This window comes from Ranitomeya imitator, chromosome 5 (genome assembly GCF_032444005.1).
Source record: "Ranitomeya imitator isolate aRanImi1 chromosome 5, aRanImi1.pri, whole genome shotgun sequence".
NCBI lineage: Eukaryota > Metazoa > Chordata > Amphibia > Anura > Dendrobatidae > Ranitomeya > Ranitomeya imitator.
Window position 1 is genome coordinate 192,923,159 of NC_091286.1, and position 18,981 is coordinate 192,942,139.

Below are 18,981 nucleotides of genomic sequence, written 5' to 3' on the forward strand. Positions count from 1 at the left end.
AGGTCACTCCTGCTGTGTGTACATAGGTAAAGATTTGTCAAAAAAGTAGAGCAAGCATAAGCTGACCAGTAGCCCCTGACGGCCCTTACAGTTATGTCACAGAAAAAACATGCCTAGTTGCATTTGTCCGGCCAAGCTCTGATTCATGCTGCCTGGGGGTTGGGTAGCGTGATTCAGATGACAGGTTCCCTTTAACTATTAAAGTACAGTCATAGAAAAATCTTTTTTCATCAGTATTATGTTGTCTCTAACATTGAAAAATTCTGTAACGTTATTATTGTTAATTGTAAAACTTCATTATATCCTCTCCAACTTGAGGCCTTTGGAGCATGCTTGTCCTTCGCTCCATTCAAACAAGTGATGTCCTCACGATTAGTGGGGGTCCAAGTAAATTGGTTACTATGAAAAAACAACTATAAAGGCTTCGTTAGTTACATAATATATGAATGCATTGTTTCATAAACGGACTCTTTACATGTCTTGGTTGTCTACCCTAAAATTACTATTAATCCGTTGTATTGTTTTTTTTTGTACATGCTGGAAGACGCTATCCTATGTAAGGACGCTATTTTAAACAGCATTTTAATAACATATAATGTGACTTGCTTTTATAAATCTAGCATGCTAAGAGTTCATACAGGTTCATATGGATTTATTAACTATATTTCAGTTTGTTTATAATGAAAAAATGCTCGTTTTTTACATGAAGGTTTTTCTTTTCATTTCACATGGTAAAAGATGAGTCACCATCAATTGCATACACTTCGCTTGTTTTCCTTGAAGAGTATATGTCAGAAGATGCTCTTGACCATTGAGTTCTAGGAATGCAAACTTTCCGAAAGCACCATAGATCTTGCATAATTTTCAAAAAACTATTTCGAAACTGTACACCGATGAAAGCATAGATCACTGGATTTAGACAGCAGTGAAAATAAGCCAATGTCATTGTTATATAAAATGCGTAAGAATTCTGAATTTCCTCCTGACAGCTCAGCGTTTTAAAAGCTTTTCTGAAGAGAAGTACATTGTATGGAAGTTGGAACACTAGAAATACGACGACTACAGTGACAACAACATTGATTGCTTTGTGTCTTTGAGAATTTTTTGCTTGCAAGAGAGTTTTAATAATAGAGACATAGCAAAAAAGCATGACAATAAAAGGAATTAGGAATCCGACACCGACCTCAACAAGTTTGACAGCTAACTTCCATTTATGTGCTTTTAAATCTTTAGGATAAAAGGCTTCACAAACTAAGCGTTTATTGTTATCCTCATAGCAAGCGCTGAAAATATATGTGATCATGGAAAGTATGGCAGAAATAATCCACACAGAAAAGCAGAGCGCTCGCTTATAAGCCAAAGCCATTGTTCGGAGTCGAAATGACTTTGTAACTTGTACAATGGCAACGTATCGATCAATGCCCACGCACGCCAACAACAGGATGCTGCAATTGAAATTTACGGCGTAAATGAAACTTACCAATTTGCACATAATGTCACCAAAAATCCATTGATTATAGTGAAATACAGCCTTGAATGGAAGGGTGAAAGTAAATAGTATGTCTGCTATGGCCATGTTGAGCAGATATATATCTGTCATGTTTTTTCTTTTCTTGTAACAACTGAATGTTATCACTACTAGTATATTCCCCACAAGCCCAAATACAAATATAAAAGAAAATACAACAGGGAAAAAGGTTTTCAAAAACACTCTGACAGTTTTCTGATCGCAAGGTACAGCTTTAGTCTCGATCTCATCGTCGTAATAGTAATCTGTGGTGGTGGTGCTGGTATTTGCCATTTTCTCGGTGGTAATTCACTGGATTCTAGAATTTACAAGAAAGATGATTACTAATTCTCAAAGCTTAAGATGTACATAAAATGCATTTTGTTAAAATATGTATTCACATTTTGTATGGTATGCGTGGAGAAGATGGAGTCAATCCATGGGGAATCGGATCCAAGACGATTTTCCTTAAATTTGTAGGTCTCCATAAGTTCGAACAGTTAACAATTTGATTCTCAAGTATCGAGAAAAAAATAAATGCTGGTCTTCATTTCTCACATTCTGATGATTCATAAAGCGTGCTAATGATGCCACACACAACCAGGTGGGCTTCGCCATAATGCCATGCAGCCATCACATCACATGGTCTAGCACAGCAAATCAGGAAACTATAACAGGTAGTATAAATATGGAAGCTGGCCAAGCAGCGCCATTCTCTGCTATCAGAATGTAGGGACAGAGCTCATTCCTCATAGGGTTAGAAAAAGATAATAGTATTGAAGAGCATTTACTGTAGTTGCCTCTATATGGAGAGAAAGAGGGGGTAGTTGGCAGTAGCAGTAAAGTTAATTGATTAATAAATTCCAATTACACCTATATCTAATCATTCTTGCAGTTCAAAAGTTTGGAATCTCTTTTTCTCTTTGCCTTTCTCCCTTTATCCCTGGCTATATTAACAATAAAACAGATTGGATTCAGTATTTAGTAGGGGTTGGCTGGGCTGGGGTACAGAGGGTCAAATGCCCCCCAGGCCGGTTCCCCAGAAGCTATTCGGAACCACTCTGCAGTCTGTTGATTTAGAAGCCGGGTGCTGGCCCTGTACATTTAAACTTGTACAAGTGCTGGCCAGATCCCTGTTCGGCAGACAAGCTCACACTGCGTGGGCATGTCTACAGAACTCACGTCACCCAGCGCACCTCTGGCCGGCAGAAGACAGATTTCAAAGCAGCCTGTAAAGGGTAAGCATAGGGCAAAGGCGAGGCAGGAAGTCTTTGATGTTCCCACAGTGACAGGACAAGGGTCACTTTTTTGGTGTGTTCACAACTTCTGGTCTGTCGGCAGTCACCCTGTCTGTGGCACTGTCTGATTTATTGCAACAGCTTAGATCCTCATACATATCAGGTCACGCTGTCAGTGGGAGTCATAGGCTTCAGCGTCACCCGATCTGTATGGAAGTTCGGTCTGTAGCAATAACTCACAGGGAGAGTCAGATAGAGACTGTAGGCAATGTATACAGCACCATGCACTGACTGATCCTCAACCTGCAAGACATTATATATATATATATATATATACAGTGGGGCAAAAAAGTATTTAGTCAGTCAGCAATAGTGCAAGTTCCACCACTTAAAAAGATGAGAGGCGTCTGTAATTTACATCATAGGTAGACCTCAACTATGGGAGACAAACTGAGAAAAAAAAATCCAGAAAATCACATTGTCTGTTTTTTTAACATTTTATTTGCATATTATGGTGGAAAAATAAGTATTTGGTCAGAAACAAACAATCAAGATTTCTGGTTCTCACAGACCTGTAACTTCTTCTTTAAGAGTCTACTCTTTCCTCCACTCATTACCTGTAGTAATGGCACCTGTTTAAACTTGTTATCAGTATAAAAAGACACCTGTGCACACCCTCAAACAGTCTGACTCCAAACTCCACTATGGTGAAGACCAAAGAGCTGTCAAAGCACACCAGAAACAAAATTGTAGCCCTGCACCAGGCTGGGAAGACTGAATCTGCAATAGCCAACCAGCTTGGAGTGAAGAAATCAACAGTGGGAGCAATAATTAGAAAATGGAAGACATACAAGACCACTGATAATCTCCCTCGATCTGGGGCTCCACGCAAAATCCCACCCCGTGGGGTCAGAATGATCACAAGAACGGTGAGCAAAAATCCCAGAACCACGCAGGGGGACCTAGTGAATGAACTGCAGAGAGCTGGGACCAATGTAACAAGGCCTACCATAAGTAACATACTACGCCACCATGGACTCAGATCCTGCAGTGCCAGACGTGTCCCACTGCTTAAGCCAGTACATGTCCAGGCCCGTCTGAAGTTTGCTAGAGAGAATTTGGATGATCAAGAGGAGTTTTGGGAGAATGTCCTATGGTCTGATGAAACCAAACTGGAACTGTTTGGTAGAAACACAACTTGTCGTGTTTGGAGGAAAAAGAATACTGAGTTGCATCCATCAAACACCATACCTACTGTAAAGCATGGTGGTGGAAACATCATGCTTTGGGGCTGTTTCTCTGCAAAGGGGCCAGGACGACTGATCCGGGTACATGAAAGAATGAATGGGGCCATGTATCGTGAGATTTTGAGTGCAAACCTCCTTCCATCAGCAAGGGCATTGAAGATGAAACGTGGCTGGGTCTTTCAACATGACAATGATCCAAAGCACACCGCCAGGGCAACGAAGGAGTGGCTTCGTAAGAAGCATTTCAAGGTCCTGGAGTGGCCTAGCCAGTCTCCAGATCTCAACCCTATAGAAAACCTTTGGAGGGAGTTGAATGTCCGTGTTGCCAAGCGAAAAGCCAAAAACATCACTGCTCTAGAGGAGATCTGCATGGAGGAATGGGCCAACATACCAACAACAGTGTGTGGCAACCTTGTGAAGACTTACAGAAAACGTTTGACCTCTGTCATTGCCAACAAAGGATATATTACAAAGTATTGAGATGAAATTTTGTTTCTGACCAAATACTTATTTTCCACCATAATATGCAAATAAAATGTTAAAAAAACAGACAATGTGATTCTCTGGATTTTTTTTTCTCAGTTTGTCTCCCATAGTTGAGGTCTACCTATGATGTAAATTACAGACGCCTCTCATCTTTTTAAGTGGTGGAACTTGCACTATTGCTGACTGACTAAATACTTTTTTGCCCCACTGTATATATATACTATATAATTGTCTAAGGGTCACTTCCGTCTGTCTGTCTGTCACGGATATTCATTGGTCCCGGCCTCTGTCTGTCATGGAAATCCAAGTCGCTGATTGGTTGTGGCAAAATGCCCATGACCATTGCCACGACCAATTAGCGACGGGCACAGTCCAGCGGCAAAATGGCCGCTCCTTCTTCCCTGCAGTCAGTGCCCGCTCCATACTCCCCTCCAGTCAGCCCTCACACAGGGTTAATGGCAGCGTTAATGGACACGTTACGCCGCTGTGTAACGCACTCCATTAACGCAGCTATTAACACTGTGTGACCAACTTTTTACTATTGATGCTGTGTATGCAGCATCAAAAATAAAAGATCTAATGTTACAAATAATAATAATTTAAAAAAAAAAAGGTTATTCTCACTCTCCGACGTTCGCGCTGTCTTCAGCAGTGCAAGCGGCAGGTTCCGGTGCCAAGGATGCTATGCGAGAAGGACCTGCCATGACGTCACGGTCATGTGACCGTGATGTCATCACTGGTCATGCACTCATACCAACCCTGGGCCCGGAAGCTGCCGTGTGCACCGCACACAGGCACCAGGACTACAAGGGGCCTTCGGAGGGTGAGTATATGTTTATTTTTTATTTTAAGTCTTTTTTAACCACACATATAGTGCCCACATTGCTATATACTATGTGGGCTGTGTTACATACTGCGTGGGCTGCGTTATATATTACACGGCTGCTATGTACTACGTGGGCAGTGTTATATACTATGTGGGCTGCGTTATATACTACATGGCTGCTATATACTATGTGGGCAGTGTTATATACTATGTGGGCAATGTTATATACTGTGTGGGCTGCGTTATATACTACATGGCTGCTATATACTATGTGGACAGTGTTATATACTATGTGGGCAATGCTATATACTGCGTGGGCTGCATTATATACTACATGGCTGCTATATACTACGTGGGCAGTGTTATATACTGTGTGGGCTGCGTTATATACTACATGGCTCTTATATACTACGTGGGCAGTGTTATATACTGTGTGGGCTGCGTTATATACTGCATGACTGCTATATACTGCGTGGCCAGTGTTATATACTATGTGGGCAATGTTATATACTGCGTGGGCTGTGTTATACACGGTTTGGGCTGTGTTATATACTGCGTGGCCACTGTTATATACTGCGTGGCCTGTATTAATGCATAGGGTATTCAAGAATATGTCGTGGTCTATGCTATATACTATGTGGCTGCTATATACATACATATTATAGAATACCCGATGCGTTAGAATCGGGCCACCATCTAGTATATATATATATATATATATATATATATATATATATATATATATATATATATACAACCCTTGGCAAAAATCATGGAATCACCAGACTTGGAGGATGTTCATTCAGTTGTTTAATTTTGTAGAGAAAAATCAGATCACAGACATGGCACAAAACTAAAGTCATTTCAAATGGCAACTTTCTGGCTTTAAGAAACACTAATAAAAAATCAAGAACAAAAAATGTGGTAGTCAGTAATGGTTACTTTCTTAAAACAAGCATAGGGGGAAAATTATGGAGTCACTCAATTCTGAGGAAAAAATTATGGAATCATGAAAAACAAACAAACAAAAAAAACACTCCAAAACAGCACTAGTATTTTGTTGCACCACCTCTGGCTTTTATAACAGCTTGCAGTCTATGAGGCATGGACTTAATGAGTGTCAAACAGTACTCGTCGTCATGAATCTGGCTCCAACTTTCTCTGATTGCGATTGCCAGATCAGCTTTGCAGGTTGGAGCCTGGTCATGGACCATTTTCTTCAACTTCCACCAAAGATTTTCAATTGGATTGAGATCCGGACAATTTGCAGGCCATGACATGGATCTTATGTTTCTTTGTTCAAGGAATGTTTTCACAGGTTTTGCTCTATGGCAGGATGCATTATCATCTTGAAAAATGATGTCATCATCCCCAAATATCCTTTCAATTGATGGGATAAGAAAAGTGTCCGGAATATTAACATAAACTTGTGCATTTATTGAAGATGTAATGACAGCCATCTCCCCAGTGCCTTTACCTGATATACAGCCCCATATCATCAATGACTGTGGACATTTGCATGTTCTTTTCAGGCAGTCATCTTTATAAATCTCATTGGAATGGCACCAAACAAAAGTTCCAGCATCATCACCTTGCCCAATGCAAATTCGTGATTCATCACTGAATATGACTTTCATCCAATCATCCACAGTCCACGATTGCTTTTCCTTAGCCCTTTGTAACTTTGTTTTTCTGTTTAGGTGTTAATGATGGCTTTCGTTTAGCTTTTCTGTATGTAAATCACATTTTCTTTAGACAATTTCTTACAGTTCGGTCACAGACGTTGACTCCAATTTCCACCCATTCGCTCCTCATTTGTTTTATTGTGCATTTCCTGTTTTGGAGACATATTGCTTTAAGTTTCTGGTCTTGACGCTTTGATGTCTTCCTTGGTCTACCAGTATGTTTGCCTTTAAAAACCTTCCCATGTTGTTTGTATTTGGTCCAGATTTTAGACATAGCTGACTGTGAACAACCAACATCTTTTGTAACATTGCATGGTGATTTACCCTAAATACATAAAATGAGAATAATTGGGATAGGGGAAAATATGTGTAAGTGGCTTAAGAGCTGGCTCAGGGATAACAAACAAAAGATGGTTATTAATGGAGCACACTTGGACTAGGTCGTGGTTAGCAGTGGGGTACCGCAGGAGTCAGTATTGGGCCCTCTTCTTTTTAACATATTTATTAATGACCTTGTAGGAGGCATACAGAGCATAATTTTAATATTTGCATATGACACTAAACTCTGCAGGGTAATCAATACAGAGGAGGACAGTTTTATATTACAGGATGATTTATGTAAACTAGAAGTTTGGGCTGATAAATGGCAAATGAGCTTTAATGGGGATAAATGTAAGGTAATGCACTTGGGTAGAAGTAATAAGATGTATAATTATGTGCTTAATTCTAAAACTCTGGACAAAACAGTCAATGAAAAAGACCTGGGTGTATGGGTGGATGACAAACTCACATTTAGTGGCCAGTGTAGCTGCTACAAAGGGAAATAAAATAATGGGATGCATTAAAAGAGGCATAGATGCACATGAGGAGAACATAATTTTACCTCTATACAAGTCACTAGTTCGACCACGCTTAGAATACTGTGTACAGTTCTGGTCTCCGGTGTATAAGAAAGACATAGCTGAACTAGAGTGGGTGCAGAGAACAGCGACCAAGGTTATTAGAGGACTGGGGAGTCTGCAATACCAAGATAGGTTATTACACTTGGGGCTATTTAGTTTGGAAAAGCGAAGGCTATGGAGTGATCTTATTTTAATGTACAAATATATGACGGGACAGTACAAAGACCTTTCTGATGATCTTTTTAATCATAGACCTGAGACAGGGACAAGGGGGCATTCTCTACGTCTGGAGGAAAGAAGGTTTAGGCATAATAACAGACGCGGGTTCTTTACTGTAAGAGCAGTGAGACTATGGAACTCTCTGCCGTATGATGTTGTAATGAGTGATATATTACTTAAATTTAAGAGGGGATTGGATACCTGTCTTTCTGATGATCTTTTTAATCATAGACCTGAGACAGGGACAAGGGGGCTTCCTCTACGTCTGGGGGAAAGAAGGTTTAAGCATAATAACAGACGCGGATTCTTTACTGTAAGAGCAGTGATACTATGGAACTCTCTGCCGTATGATGTTGTAATGAGTGATTCATTACTAAAATTTAGGAGGGGACTGGATGCCTTCTTGAAAAGTATAATGTTACAGGTTATATATACTAGATTCCTTGACAGGGCGTTGATCGAGGGAACTAGTCTGATTGCCGTATGTGGAGTGGGGAAGGAATTTTTTTCCCCAATGTGGAGCTTACTCTTTGCCACATGTTTTTTTTTTGCCTTCCTCTGGATCAATGTTGGGCATGTTAGGTTAGGCTATGGGTTGAACTAGATGGACTTAAAGTCTTCTTTCAACCTTAATAACTATGTTACTCTGTTTAAGAGTTTGATAATCCTCTCCTTTGTTTCAATTCACATCTCTCATGTTAGAGCCATGATTCATGTCAGTCCACTTGGTGCAACAGCTCTCCAAGGTGTGATCACTCCTTTTTAGCTGCAGACTAACGAGCAGATCTAATACGCAGGTGTTATTTTTGGGTATGAAATTTACAGGGTGATTCCATAATTTTTTCCCCAGAATTGAGTGAGTCCATAATTTTTTTCCTATGCTTAGTTAAAAAAGTAACCATTACTGACTACAACATTTTTTGTCCTTGATTTCTTTTAGTGTTTCTGAAAGCCAGAAAGTTGCCATTTGAAATGACATTTGAAACAACTGAATGAACATCCTCCAAGGCAGGTGATTCCATAATTGTTGCCAAGGGTTATATATATATATATATATATATATATATATGATGCAGTAAAGAAAAGAAACATGCGGCACTCACCCGATCTAGCTGTGTAATACGTGAACTTTTATTGGAAAAATACTGTATATGATACATCTGTCAAGACATCAGGTACAGAGGAGGGTGTGGTATTGGAGTGTGGACGACGGCCGTTTCGCACGGTAAGTGCTTCGACGGGTCCAGCTGCCTTTGCACTTACCGTGCGAAACGGCCGTCGTCCACACTCTAATACCGCTCCCTCCTCTGTACCTGATGTCTTGACGGATGTATCATATATTTTTCCAATAAAAGTTCACGTATTACACAGCTAGATTGGGTGAGTGCCGCATGTTTCTTTTCTTTACTGCATCGTGTATCCTATACGCTTTTGTGCAGAGCACCATATACCCACAGCTGTCGTGACACCTGCTTTTCGGTGGTTCTCTTTCAGTCCTGACTAAGAGTAGTTCGTATTTTTCTAGTGCCGTCCTGCCTCTTTATAATTACGTTTTATATATATATATATATATACAGTTAGGGCCAGAAATATTTGGACAGTGACGCAAGTCTTGTTATTTTAGCTGTTTACAAAAACATGTTCAGAAATACAATTATATATATATATAATATGGGCTGAAAGTGCACACTCCCAGCTGCAATATGATAGTTTCCACATCCAAATCGGAGAAAGGGTTTAGGAATCATAGCTCTGTAATGCATAGCGTCCTCTTTTTCAAGTGACCAAAAGTAATTGGACAATGGACTCTAAGGGCTGCAATTAACTCTGAAGGCGTCTCCCTCGTTAACCTGTAATCAATGAAGTAGTTAAAAGGTCAGGGGTGGATTCCAGGTGTGTGGTTTTGCATTTGGAAGCTGTTGCTGTGAGCAGACAACATGCGGTCAAAGGAACTCTCAATTGAGGTGAAGCAGAACATCCTGAGGCTGAAAAAAAAGAAAAAATCCATCAGAGAGATAGCAGACCTGCTTGGAGTAGCAAAATCAACAGTTGGGTACATTCTGAGAAAAAAGGAATTGACTGGTGAGCTTGGGAACCCAAAAAGGCCTGGGCATCCACGGATGACAACAGTGGTGGATGATCGCCGCATACTTAATTTGGTGAAGAAGAACCCGTTCACAACATCAACTGAAGTCCAGAACACTCTCAGTGAAGTAGGTGTATCTGTCTCTAAGTCAACAGTAAAGAGAAGACTCCATGACAGTAAATACAAAGGGTTCACATCTAGATGCAAACCATTCATCAATACCAAAAATAGACAGGCCAGAGTTAAATTTGCAGTAAAACACCTCAAGAAGCCAGCTCAGTTCTGGAAAAGTATTCTATGGACAGATGAGACAAAGATCAACCTGTACCAGAATGATGGGAAGAAAAAAGTTTGGAGAAGAAAGGGAACGGCACATGATCCAAGGCACACCACATCCTCTGTAAAACATGGTGGAGGCAACGTGATGGCATGGGCATGCATGGCTTTCAATGGCACTGGGTCACTTGTGTTTATTGATGACATAAGAGCAGACAAGAGTAGCCGGATGAATTCTGAAGTGTACCGGGATATACTTTCAGCCCAGATTCAGCCAAATGCTGCAAAGTTGATTGGACGGCGCTTCATAGTACAGATGGACAATGACCCCAAGCATACAGCCAAAGCTACCCAGGAGTTCATGAGTGCCAAAAAGTGGAACATTCTGCATTGGCCAAGTCAATCTCCAGATCTAAACCCAATTGAGCATGCATTTCACTTGCTCAAATCCAGACTTAAGACGGAAAGACCCACAAACAAGCAAGACCTGAAGGCTGCGGCTGTAAAGGCCTGGCAAAGCATTAAGAAGGAGGAAACCCAGCATTTGGTGATGTCCATGGGTTCCAGACTTAAGGCAGTGATTGCCTCCAAAGGATTTGCAACAAAATATTGAAAATAAAAATATTTTGTTTGGGTTATGTTTATTTGTCTAATTACTTTTGACCTCCTAAAATGTGGAGTGTTTGTAAAGAAATGTGTACAATTCCTACATTTTCTATCAGATATTTTTGTTCAACCCTTCAAATTAAACGTTACAATCTGCACTTGAATTCTGTTGTAGAGGTTTCATTTCAAATCCAATGTGGTGGCATGCAGAGCCCAACTCGCGAAAATTGTGTCACTGTCCAAATATTTCTGGCCCTAACTGTATATATATATATATACTAGCTATTGAACCCGTTCTACGCCCGGGTGGCGAGCATTTATATTGGTATATGGTCTCCATCATGTGATGCTGCCATCCTGCGCCCATTCTGTCATGTGCTGCTCCCATCCTGCGCCCGTTCTGTCATGTGCTGCTCCCATCCTGCGCCCCCGTTCTGTCATGCGCTGCTGCCATCCTGCGCCCATTCTGTCATGTGCTGCTCCCATCCTGCTGCCATCCTGCGCCCGTTATATCATGCGCTGCTGCCATCCTGCGCCCGTTCTGTCATGTGCTGCTCCCATCCTGCTGCCATCCTGCGCCCATTATGTCATGCGCTGCTGCCATCCTGCGCCCGTTCTGTCATGTGCTGCTGCCATCCTGCGCCCGTTCTGTCATGTGCTGCTGCCATCCTGCGCCCGTTCTGTCATGTGCTGCTGCCATCCTGCGCCCGTTCTGTCATGTGCTGCTGCCATCCTGCGCCCATTCTGTCATGTGCTGCTGCCATCCTGCGCCCGTTCTGTCATGTGCTGCTGCCATCCTGCGCCCGTTCTGTCATGCGCTGCTGCCATCCTGCGCCCGTTCTGTCATGTGCTGCTGCCATCCTGCACCCGTTCTGTCATGTGCTGCTCCCATCCTGCGCCACTATTGTATTATATGCCCCCGTATGCTGCTGCCATATAAAAAAAAAAAAATACCATACTCACCTATCGTCTGGCTCCACTGCAGGTGTGTCTTCAAGAAAATGGCGCCGCAAAGCGCGGACTGCGCAGGAGCCGATTCCGGCAGCAGGAATCTGCGGCTGCGCAGTCCGCGCTCTCCGGCGTCATTTTCTTGAAGACACACCTGCAGTGGAGCCGGAGTGTGTCTTCAAGAAAATGGCGCCGGAAAGCGCGGACTGCGCAGGTGCCATTTTCTTGAACACACACTCCGGCTCCTCTGCCTGTGATTGGACTCTGTCACAGCAGAGGAGCCGGGAGACGGAGCCGCACGCAGCGCTGGAACGGAGGACAGGTGACTATACTTACCCTCCCTCCTGGCGCGTCCACGGTCCCTTACTCTCCGGTGGAGATCGCGGTATGCGTTCAGTGCTTACGCATACCGCGATCTCCTGGGAGCGTCACTCTGTGGGGGCCAAGCGCCGGCGCAGTCTATAAAGGCTTCGGACAGAGTGACGCTCCCAGCGTTATATTATAGATATATATATACAGTATATACTAGATGGTGGCCCGATTCTAATGCATCGGGTATTCTAGAATATGTATGTATATATATATATATATATATATATATATATATATATATACAACTGTAATACAACTGTGTATATATATATATATATATATATATATATATATACTAGCTATTGAACCCGTTCTACGCCCGGGTGGCGAGCATTTATATTGGTATATGGTCTCCATCCTGGTATGTGCTGCTCCATCCTGCGTCCCCATCCTGTCATGTGCTGCTCCATCCTGCGTCCCCATCCTGTCATGCGCTGCTCCATCCTGCGTCCCCATCCTGTCATGCGCTGCTCCCATCCTGCGTCCCCATCCTGTCATGTGCTGCTCCATCCTGCGCCTCCATTCTGTCATGTGCTGCTCCCATCCTGCGTCCCCATCCTGTCATGCGCTGCTCCATCCTGCGTCCCCATCCTGTCATGCGCTGCTCCCATCCTGCGTCCCCATCCTGTCATGCGCTCCCATCCTGTGTCCCCATCCTGTCATGAGCTGCACCCATCCTGCGTCCCCATCCTTATGTGCTGCTCCATCCTGCGTCCCCATCCTGTCATGTGCTGCTCCATCCTGCGTCCCCATCCTGTCATGTGCTGCTCCATCCTGCGTCCCCATCCTGTCATGTGCTGCTCCATCCTGCGTCCCCATCCTTTCATGTGCTGCTCCATCCTGCGTCCCCATCCTTTCATGTGCTGCTCCATCCTGCGTCCCCATCCTTTCATGTGCTGCTCCATCCTGCGTCCCCATCCTTATGTGCTGCTCCATTCTGCGTCCCCATCCTTATGTGCTGCTCCATCCTGCGTCCCCATCCTTATGTGCTGCTCCATCCTGCGTCCCCATCCTTATGTGCTGCTGCATCCTGCGTCCCCATCCTTATGTGCTGCTGCATCCTGCGTCCCCATCCTCATGTGCTGCTCCATCCTGCGTCCCCATCCTTATGTGCTGCTCCATCCTGCGTCCCCATCCTTATGTGCTGCTGCATCCTGCGTCCCCATCCTTATGTGCTGCTCCATCCTGCGTCCCCATCCTTTCATGTGCTGCTCCATCCTGCGTCCCCATCCTTATGTGCTGCTCCATCCTGCGTCCCCATCCTTATGTGCTGCTCCATCCTGCGTCCCCATCCTTATGTGCTGCTCCATCCTGCGTCCCCATCCTTATGTGCTGCTCCATCCTGCGTCCCCATCCTTATGTGCTGCTCCATCCTGCGTCCCCATCCTTATGTGCTGCTGCATCCTGCGTCCCCATCCTTATGTGCTGCTCCATCCTGCGTCCCCATCCTTATGTGCTGCTCCATCCTGCGTCCCCATCCTTTCATGTGCTGCTCCATCCTGCGTCCCCATCCTTATGTGCTGCTCCATCCTGCGTCCCCATCCTTATGTGCTGCTCCATCCTGCGTCCCCATCCTTATGTGCTGCTCCATCCTGCGTCCCCATCCTTATGTACTGCTCCATCCTGCGTCCCCATCCTTATGTGCTGTGCTGCATCCTGCGTCCCCATCCTTATGTGCTGCTCCATCCTGCGTCCCCATCCTTATGTGCTGCTCCATCCTGCGTCCCCATCCTTATGTGCTGCTGCATCCTGCGTCCCCATCCTTTCATGTGCTGCTCCATCCTGCGTCCCCATCCTTTCATGTGCTGCTCCATCCTGCGTCCCCATCCTTATGTGCTGCTCCATCCTGTGTCCCCATCCTTATGTGCTGCTCCATCCTGCGTCCCCATCCTTATGTGCTGCTCCATCATGCGTCCCCATCCTTATGTGCTGCTCCATCCTGCGTCCCCATCCTTATGTGCTGCTGCATCCTGCGTCCCCATCCTTATGTGCTGCTCCATCCTGCGTCCCCATCCTTATGTGCTGCTCCATCCTGCGTCCCCATCCTTATGTGCTGTCCATCCTGCGTCCCCATGCTTATGTGCTGCTGCATCCTGCGTCCCCATCCTTATGTGCTGCTCCATCCTGCGTCCCCATCCTTATGTGCTGCTCCATCCTGCGTCCCCATCCTTTCATGTGCTGCTCCATCCTGCGTCCCCATCCTTATGTGCTGCTCCATCCTGCGTCCCCATCCTTATGTGCTGCTCCATCCTGCGTCCCCATCCTCATGTGCTGCTCCATCCTGCGTCCCCATCCTTATGTGCTGCTCCATCCTGCGTCCCCATACTGCCTCTGACCCGCTCGGCGCCGAGTGCTAGGGGGCCTGAGCAGGCGGGGACACCAGCACGCTGTGGGGGTCAGGTGCCGGTATCGCCGCCAGCTCAGGCCCCCCAGCACTTACTATATTCACCTGTCCTGCGTTCCAGCGCTGGGCGCCGCCATCTTCCCGGTCTCCTGGCCGTGACTGTTCAGTCAGAGGGCGGCGTCGGCGCGCATTAAGCGCGTCATCGCGCCCTCTGAACTGAAGGTTACAGGCCGAAGACCGGGAAGATGGCGGCGCTCAGCGATGGAACGCAGGACAGGTGAATATAGGCGATACTCACCCTCCTGGCGGTCCCTGCTTCTCTGTTGGAGATCGCGGTGTGCGTTCAGTGTGAACGCACACCGCGATCTCCCGGGAGCGTCACTCTGTGAGGCCCAGACTGCGCCGGCGCTTGCGCCTGCGCAGTCTATAAAGGCTTCGGACAGAGTGACGCTCCCAGCGTTATATTATAGATACAGTATACACTGTGTGCAGAATTATTAGGCAAGTTGTATTTTGATCACATGATGTAGTCCTACTCCAAGCTGTTCAGGCTTGAGAGCCAACTACCAATTAAGTAAATCAGGTGATGTGCATCTCTGTAATGAGGAGGAGTGTTGTCTAATGACATCAAAACTCTATATAAGGTGTGCTTAATTATTAGGCAACTTCCTTTCCTTTGGAAAAAGGGTCAGAAGAGAGATTTGACGGGCTCTGAAAATTCCAAAATTGTGAGATGTCTTGCAGAGGGATACAGCAGTCTTTATATTTCCAAACTTTTGAAGCGTGATCACCAAACAATAAAGCGTTTCATGGCAAATAGCCAGCAGGTTCGCAAGAAGTGTGTTGGGCAAAAAAGGCGCAAAATAACTGCCCATGAATTGAGGAAAATCAAGCGTGAAGCTGCCAAGATGCCATTTGCCACCAGTTTTGCCATATTTCAGAGCTGCAACGTTACTGTAGTAACAAAAAGCACAAGGTGTGCAATACTCAGGGACATGGCCAAGGTCAGGAAGGCTGAAAAATGACAACCTTTCAAGAAGAAACATAAGATAAAATGTCAAGACTGGGCCAAGAAATATCTTAAGACTGACTTTTCAAAGGTTTTATGGACTGATGAAATGGGAGTGACTCTTGATGGGCCTGATGGATGGACCAGAGGCTGGATCAGTAAAGGGCAGAGAGCTGCACTCCGACTCAGACACCAGCAAGGTGGAGGTGGGGTACTGGTATGGGCTGGGATCATCAAAGATGAACTTGCGGGACCTTTTTGGGTTTAGGATGGAGTGAAGCTCAACTCCCAGACCTGCCAGTTTCTGGAAGACTTCTTCAAGCAGTGGTACAGGAAGAAGTCGGTATCGTTCAAGAAAAACATGATTTTCATGCAGGACAATGCTTCATCACATGCCTCCAGCTACTCCACAGCGTGGCTGGCCAGTAAAGGTCTGTGGTGGATGCTGCACTCAATGTTGGTCGTAAACAGATCAAGCAACTGACAGAATCTATGGATGGAAGGCTGCGGAGTGTCATCATAAAGAAAGGTGGCTATATTGGTCACTAATTTTGGGGGGGTTTGTTTTTGCATGTCAGAAATGTTTATTTCTACATTTTGTGCAGTTATATTGGTTTACCTTGTGAAAATAAACAAGTGAGATGGGAATATGCACAAACAGATATCCTCCTAAGATAGCCAAATCTAAAAAAAAAAACTCGCTCCAACTTCCAAAAATATTAAGTTTTGATGTTTATAAGTCTTTTGGGTTGATTGAGAACATAGTTGTTGTCAATAATAAAAATAATCCTCTAAAATACAACTTGCCTAATAAGTCTGCACGCAGTGTATATACAACTGCATGTATATATATAACTGTGTGTGTATATATATATATATATATATATATATACAACTGTATATATATATATATATATATATATATATATATATATGCAGCGCCCCAGAGACCTGGTCGTTGCAGTATGGCCCCAAGACGAGTAGCGGTACGTCCGATGGCACTAAGGAGCTCTCCTGACCAGGTATCACCAGAACACATTACACTTCACTCTCTGGCCACTAGTGGGAGGAAAAGGCTTCATTTATTGGGCCACTCCCCACACTGGTAAAACTAGGGGCTGGGGAGGAAGTTAGTTAGAAGCTGACTGGGTTGGAACCAGGCAACATCCCGTGGCAGGGGGTGTTGCAGGGAGAAGGCACAGGGGGGTCCCTGTCAGGCGTGGGAACCTGGCAGGCGCCTAGCGAACAGAACAGAATGGAATGGAACCGCGCCTGCACACCTTGCGGCGGTATACTAAGAAAGAGACAAGAGGGGAAGAATATTGTGGAACAGTGTAAACGAGATCAGCACAAAGGAGAGCCAGTAAGAGTCGTGCCGAGAGAGGAAGGCAACATCTTACTGAGGCGCGTAGTCGGTGGCCAGATCACCGTAGGAGTAACTGACTTCAGGCCTTACTTCAAATTCCGCTGGACAGTTGATTATAGGTTGGCTGTCTACCTTTTACACCTACGAAGACATAGGGGGCAACATTGGGAGAGGGACATCTCTAGGGTCCCGGAAGACCTCCAAGCCTTCCCGTCAAACGGGTGGCGTCCTAGCCATACTATATCTGGGGGACGTTAGAAACTAGCAACATCTGGAACCAAAGAACGAGAGAGAGAGAAAGCTGTAGAGAACGAACGAAGGAGAACAGCAGTTGTGAGGACTATTCCGAATGCTCAGCAGGGTAGGACTACAACACACAGGTGCTATTGGTAGGCAACGATTTCCATCTGCGAGGGAAACTCTGGATGTGCCCATCGGACCGGCCGGTCTCTGATAGCCCGGTTGAACGTGCTCTGGACTGAGTGTACTGAAGCCTTCAGTAAAAGGTAAAGAGACTGCAACCCTGTGTCCTCGTTATTGCCTGCACCTCACACCATCTCCATCCACCCTACTGGGAATCCCTGGGAATTTACTTCACCTGTGGGAAGGTATACCATCCGGCTGCTATTCCATCACCCCAGTGGACCCCACAGCAGCGTCGGTCACCCTGACCGAACACCACAGGTGGCGTCACGAACTACTGACAGACTGTACTACCATTTTCATTGGACGCCCCTTAGCAGGGTCACGACCGGGTCCAGCCACTGTGACAGCCCCAGAACCGAGCAGAAAGGACAGGTACCGAGAGAACTGTGGCCCTGTGTCTGGGGGCGCTCCATATATATATATATATATATATATATATATATATATATATATATATACATATATACATATGTATATATATATACATATATATGTATATAATTCCGGGGAGCCGAATACTTTTGCGGGGCACTGTATATATATATATATATATATATATATATATATATATACAGTGCCCCGCAAAAGTATTCGGCTCCCCGGAATTTTTCAACCTATTACCAGTGTCAGAATGTTCTTCAAATATAAAGATACCAAATGTAACTTTTTGGTGAAGAATCAACAACAAGTGGACCACAATTGTAAAGTTGAACGAAGTTTATTGGTTATTTAAAATTTTTGTGGAAATTCAAAAACTTAAAAGTGGGGCGTGCAATATTACTTTACTTTCAGTGCAGCAAACTCACTCCAGAAGTTCATTGTGGATCTCTGAATGATCCAATGTTGTCCTAAATGCCTAATGATGATAAATATAATCCACCTATGTGTAAGCATGTCTCTGTATAAATGCACCTGCTCTGTGATAGTCTCAGGGTTCTGTTTCAAGCACAGAGAGCATCATGAAGACCAAGGAACACATCAGGCAGGTCCGTGATACTGTTGTGGAGAAGTTTAAAGCTGGATTTGGATACAAAATGATTTCCAAAACTTTAAACATCCCAAGGAGCACTGTGCAAGTGATCATATTGAAATGGAAGGAGTATTATACCACTGCAAATCTACCAAGACCCAGCCGTCCCTCTAAACTTTCATCTCAAACAAGGAGAAGACTGATCAGAGAAGTAGCCAAGAGGCGCATGATCACTCTGGGTGAACTGCAGAGACATCCCCATCATGAGCCCTGGCCTATAATAATGGGGCATTGTATGTAAAAATGTACCTGTCCTGTGCCCTTAAATATTATTTTACCAGTCCTGGGCCTTTTACGTGATAATGTTCACATCATGGGCCTTGTGTTTAATATTGTCCCTTGTCCTGTAATAATGTCCCTATTCTGTGCCTTGTTTGTAATAATGTCCACATCCTGTAGTAATGTCCC

At 44.5% G+C, this 18,981-nt stretch overlaps 1 protein-coding gene across 1 annotated transcript in view; it reads right to left on the bottom strand.

Moving 5' to 3' along the window:
- Positions 1–363: 363 nt before the first annotated feature.
- Positions 364–18,981, bottom strand: part of CCR6 (C-C motif chemokine receptor 6) — a 293,164-nt gene continuing 274,546 nt past the window's right edge. Inside the window, exon 5 of the mRNA XM_069769454.1 lies at positions 364–1,826. Within this exon, the coding sequence (XP_069625555.1) occupies positions 725–1,801 (1,077 nt within the window). The 5' untranslated portion in view covers positions 1,802–1,826 and the 3' untranslated portion in view covers positions 364–724. The remainder of the gene's footprint in view (positions 1,827–18,981) is intronic.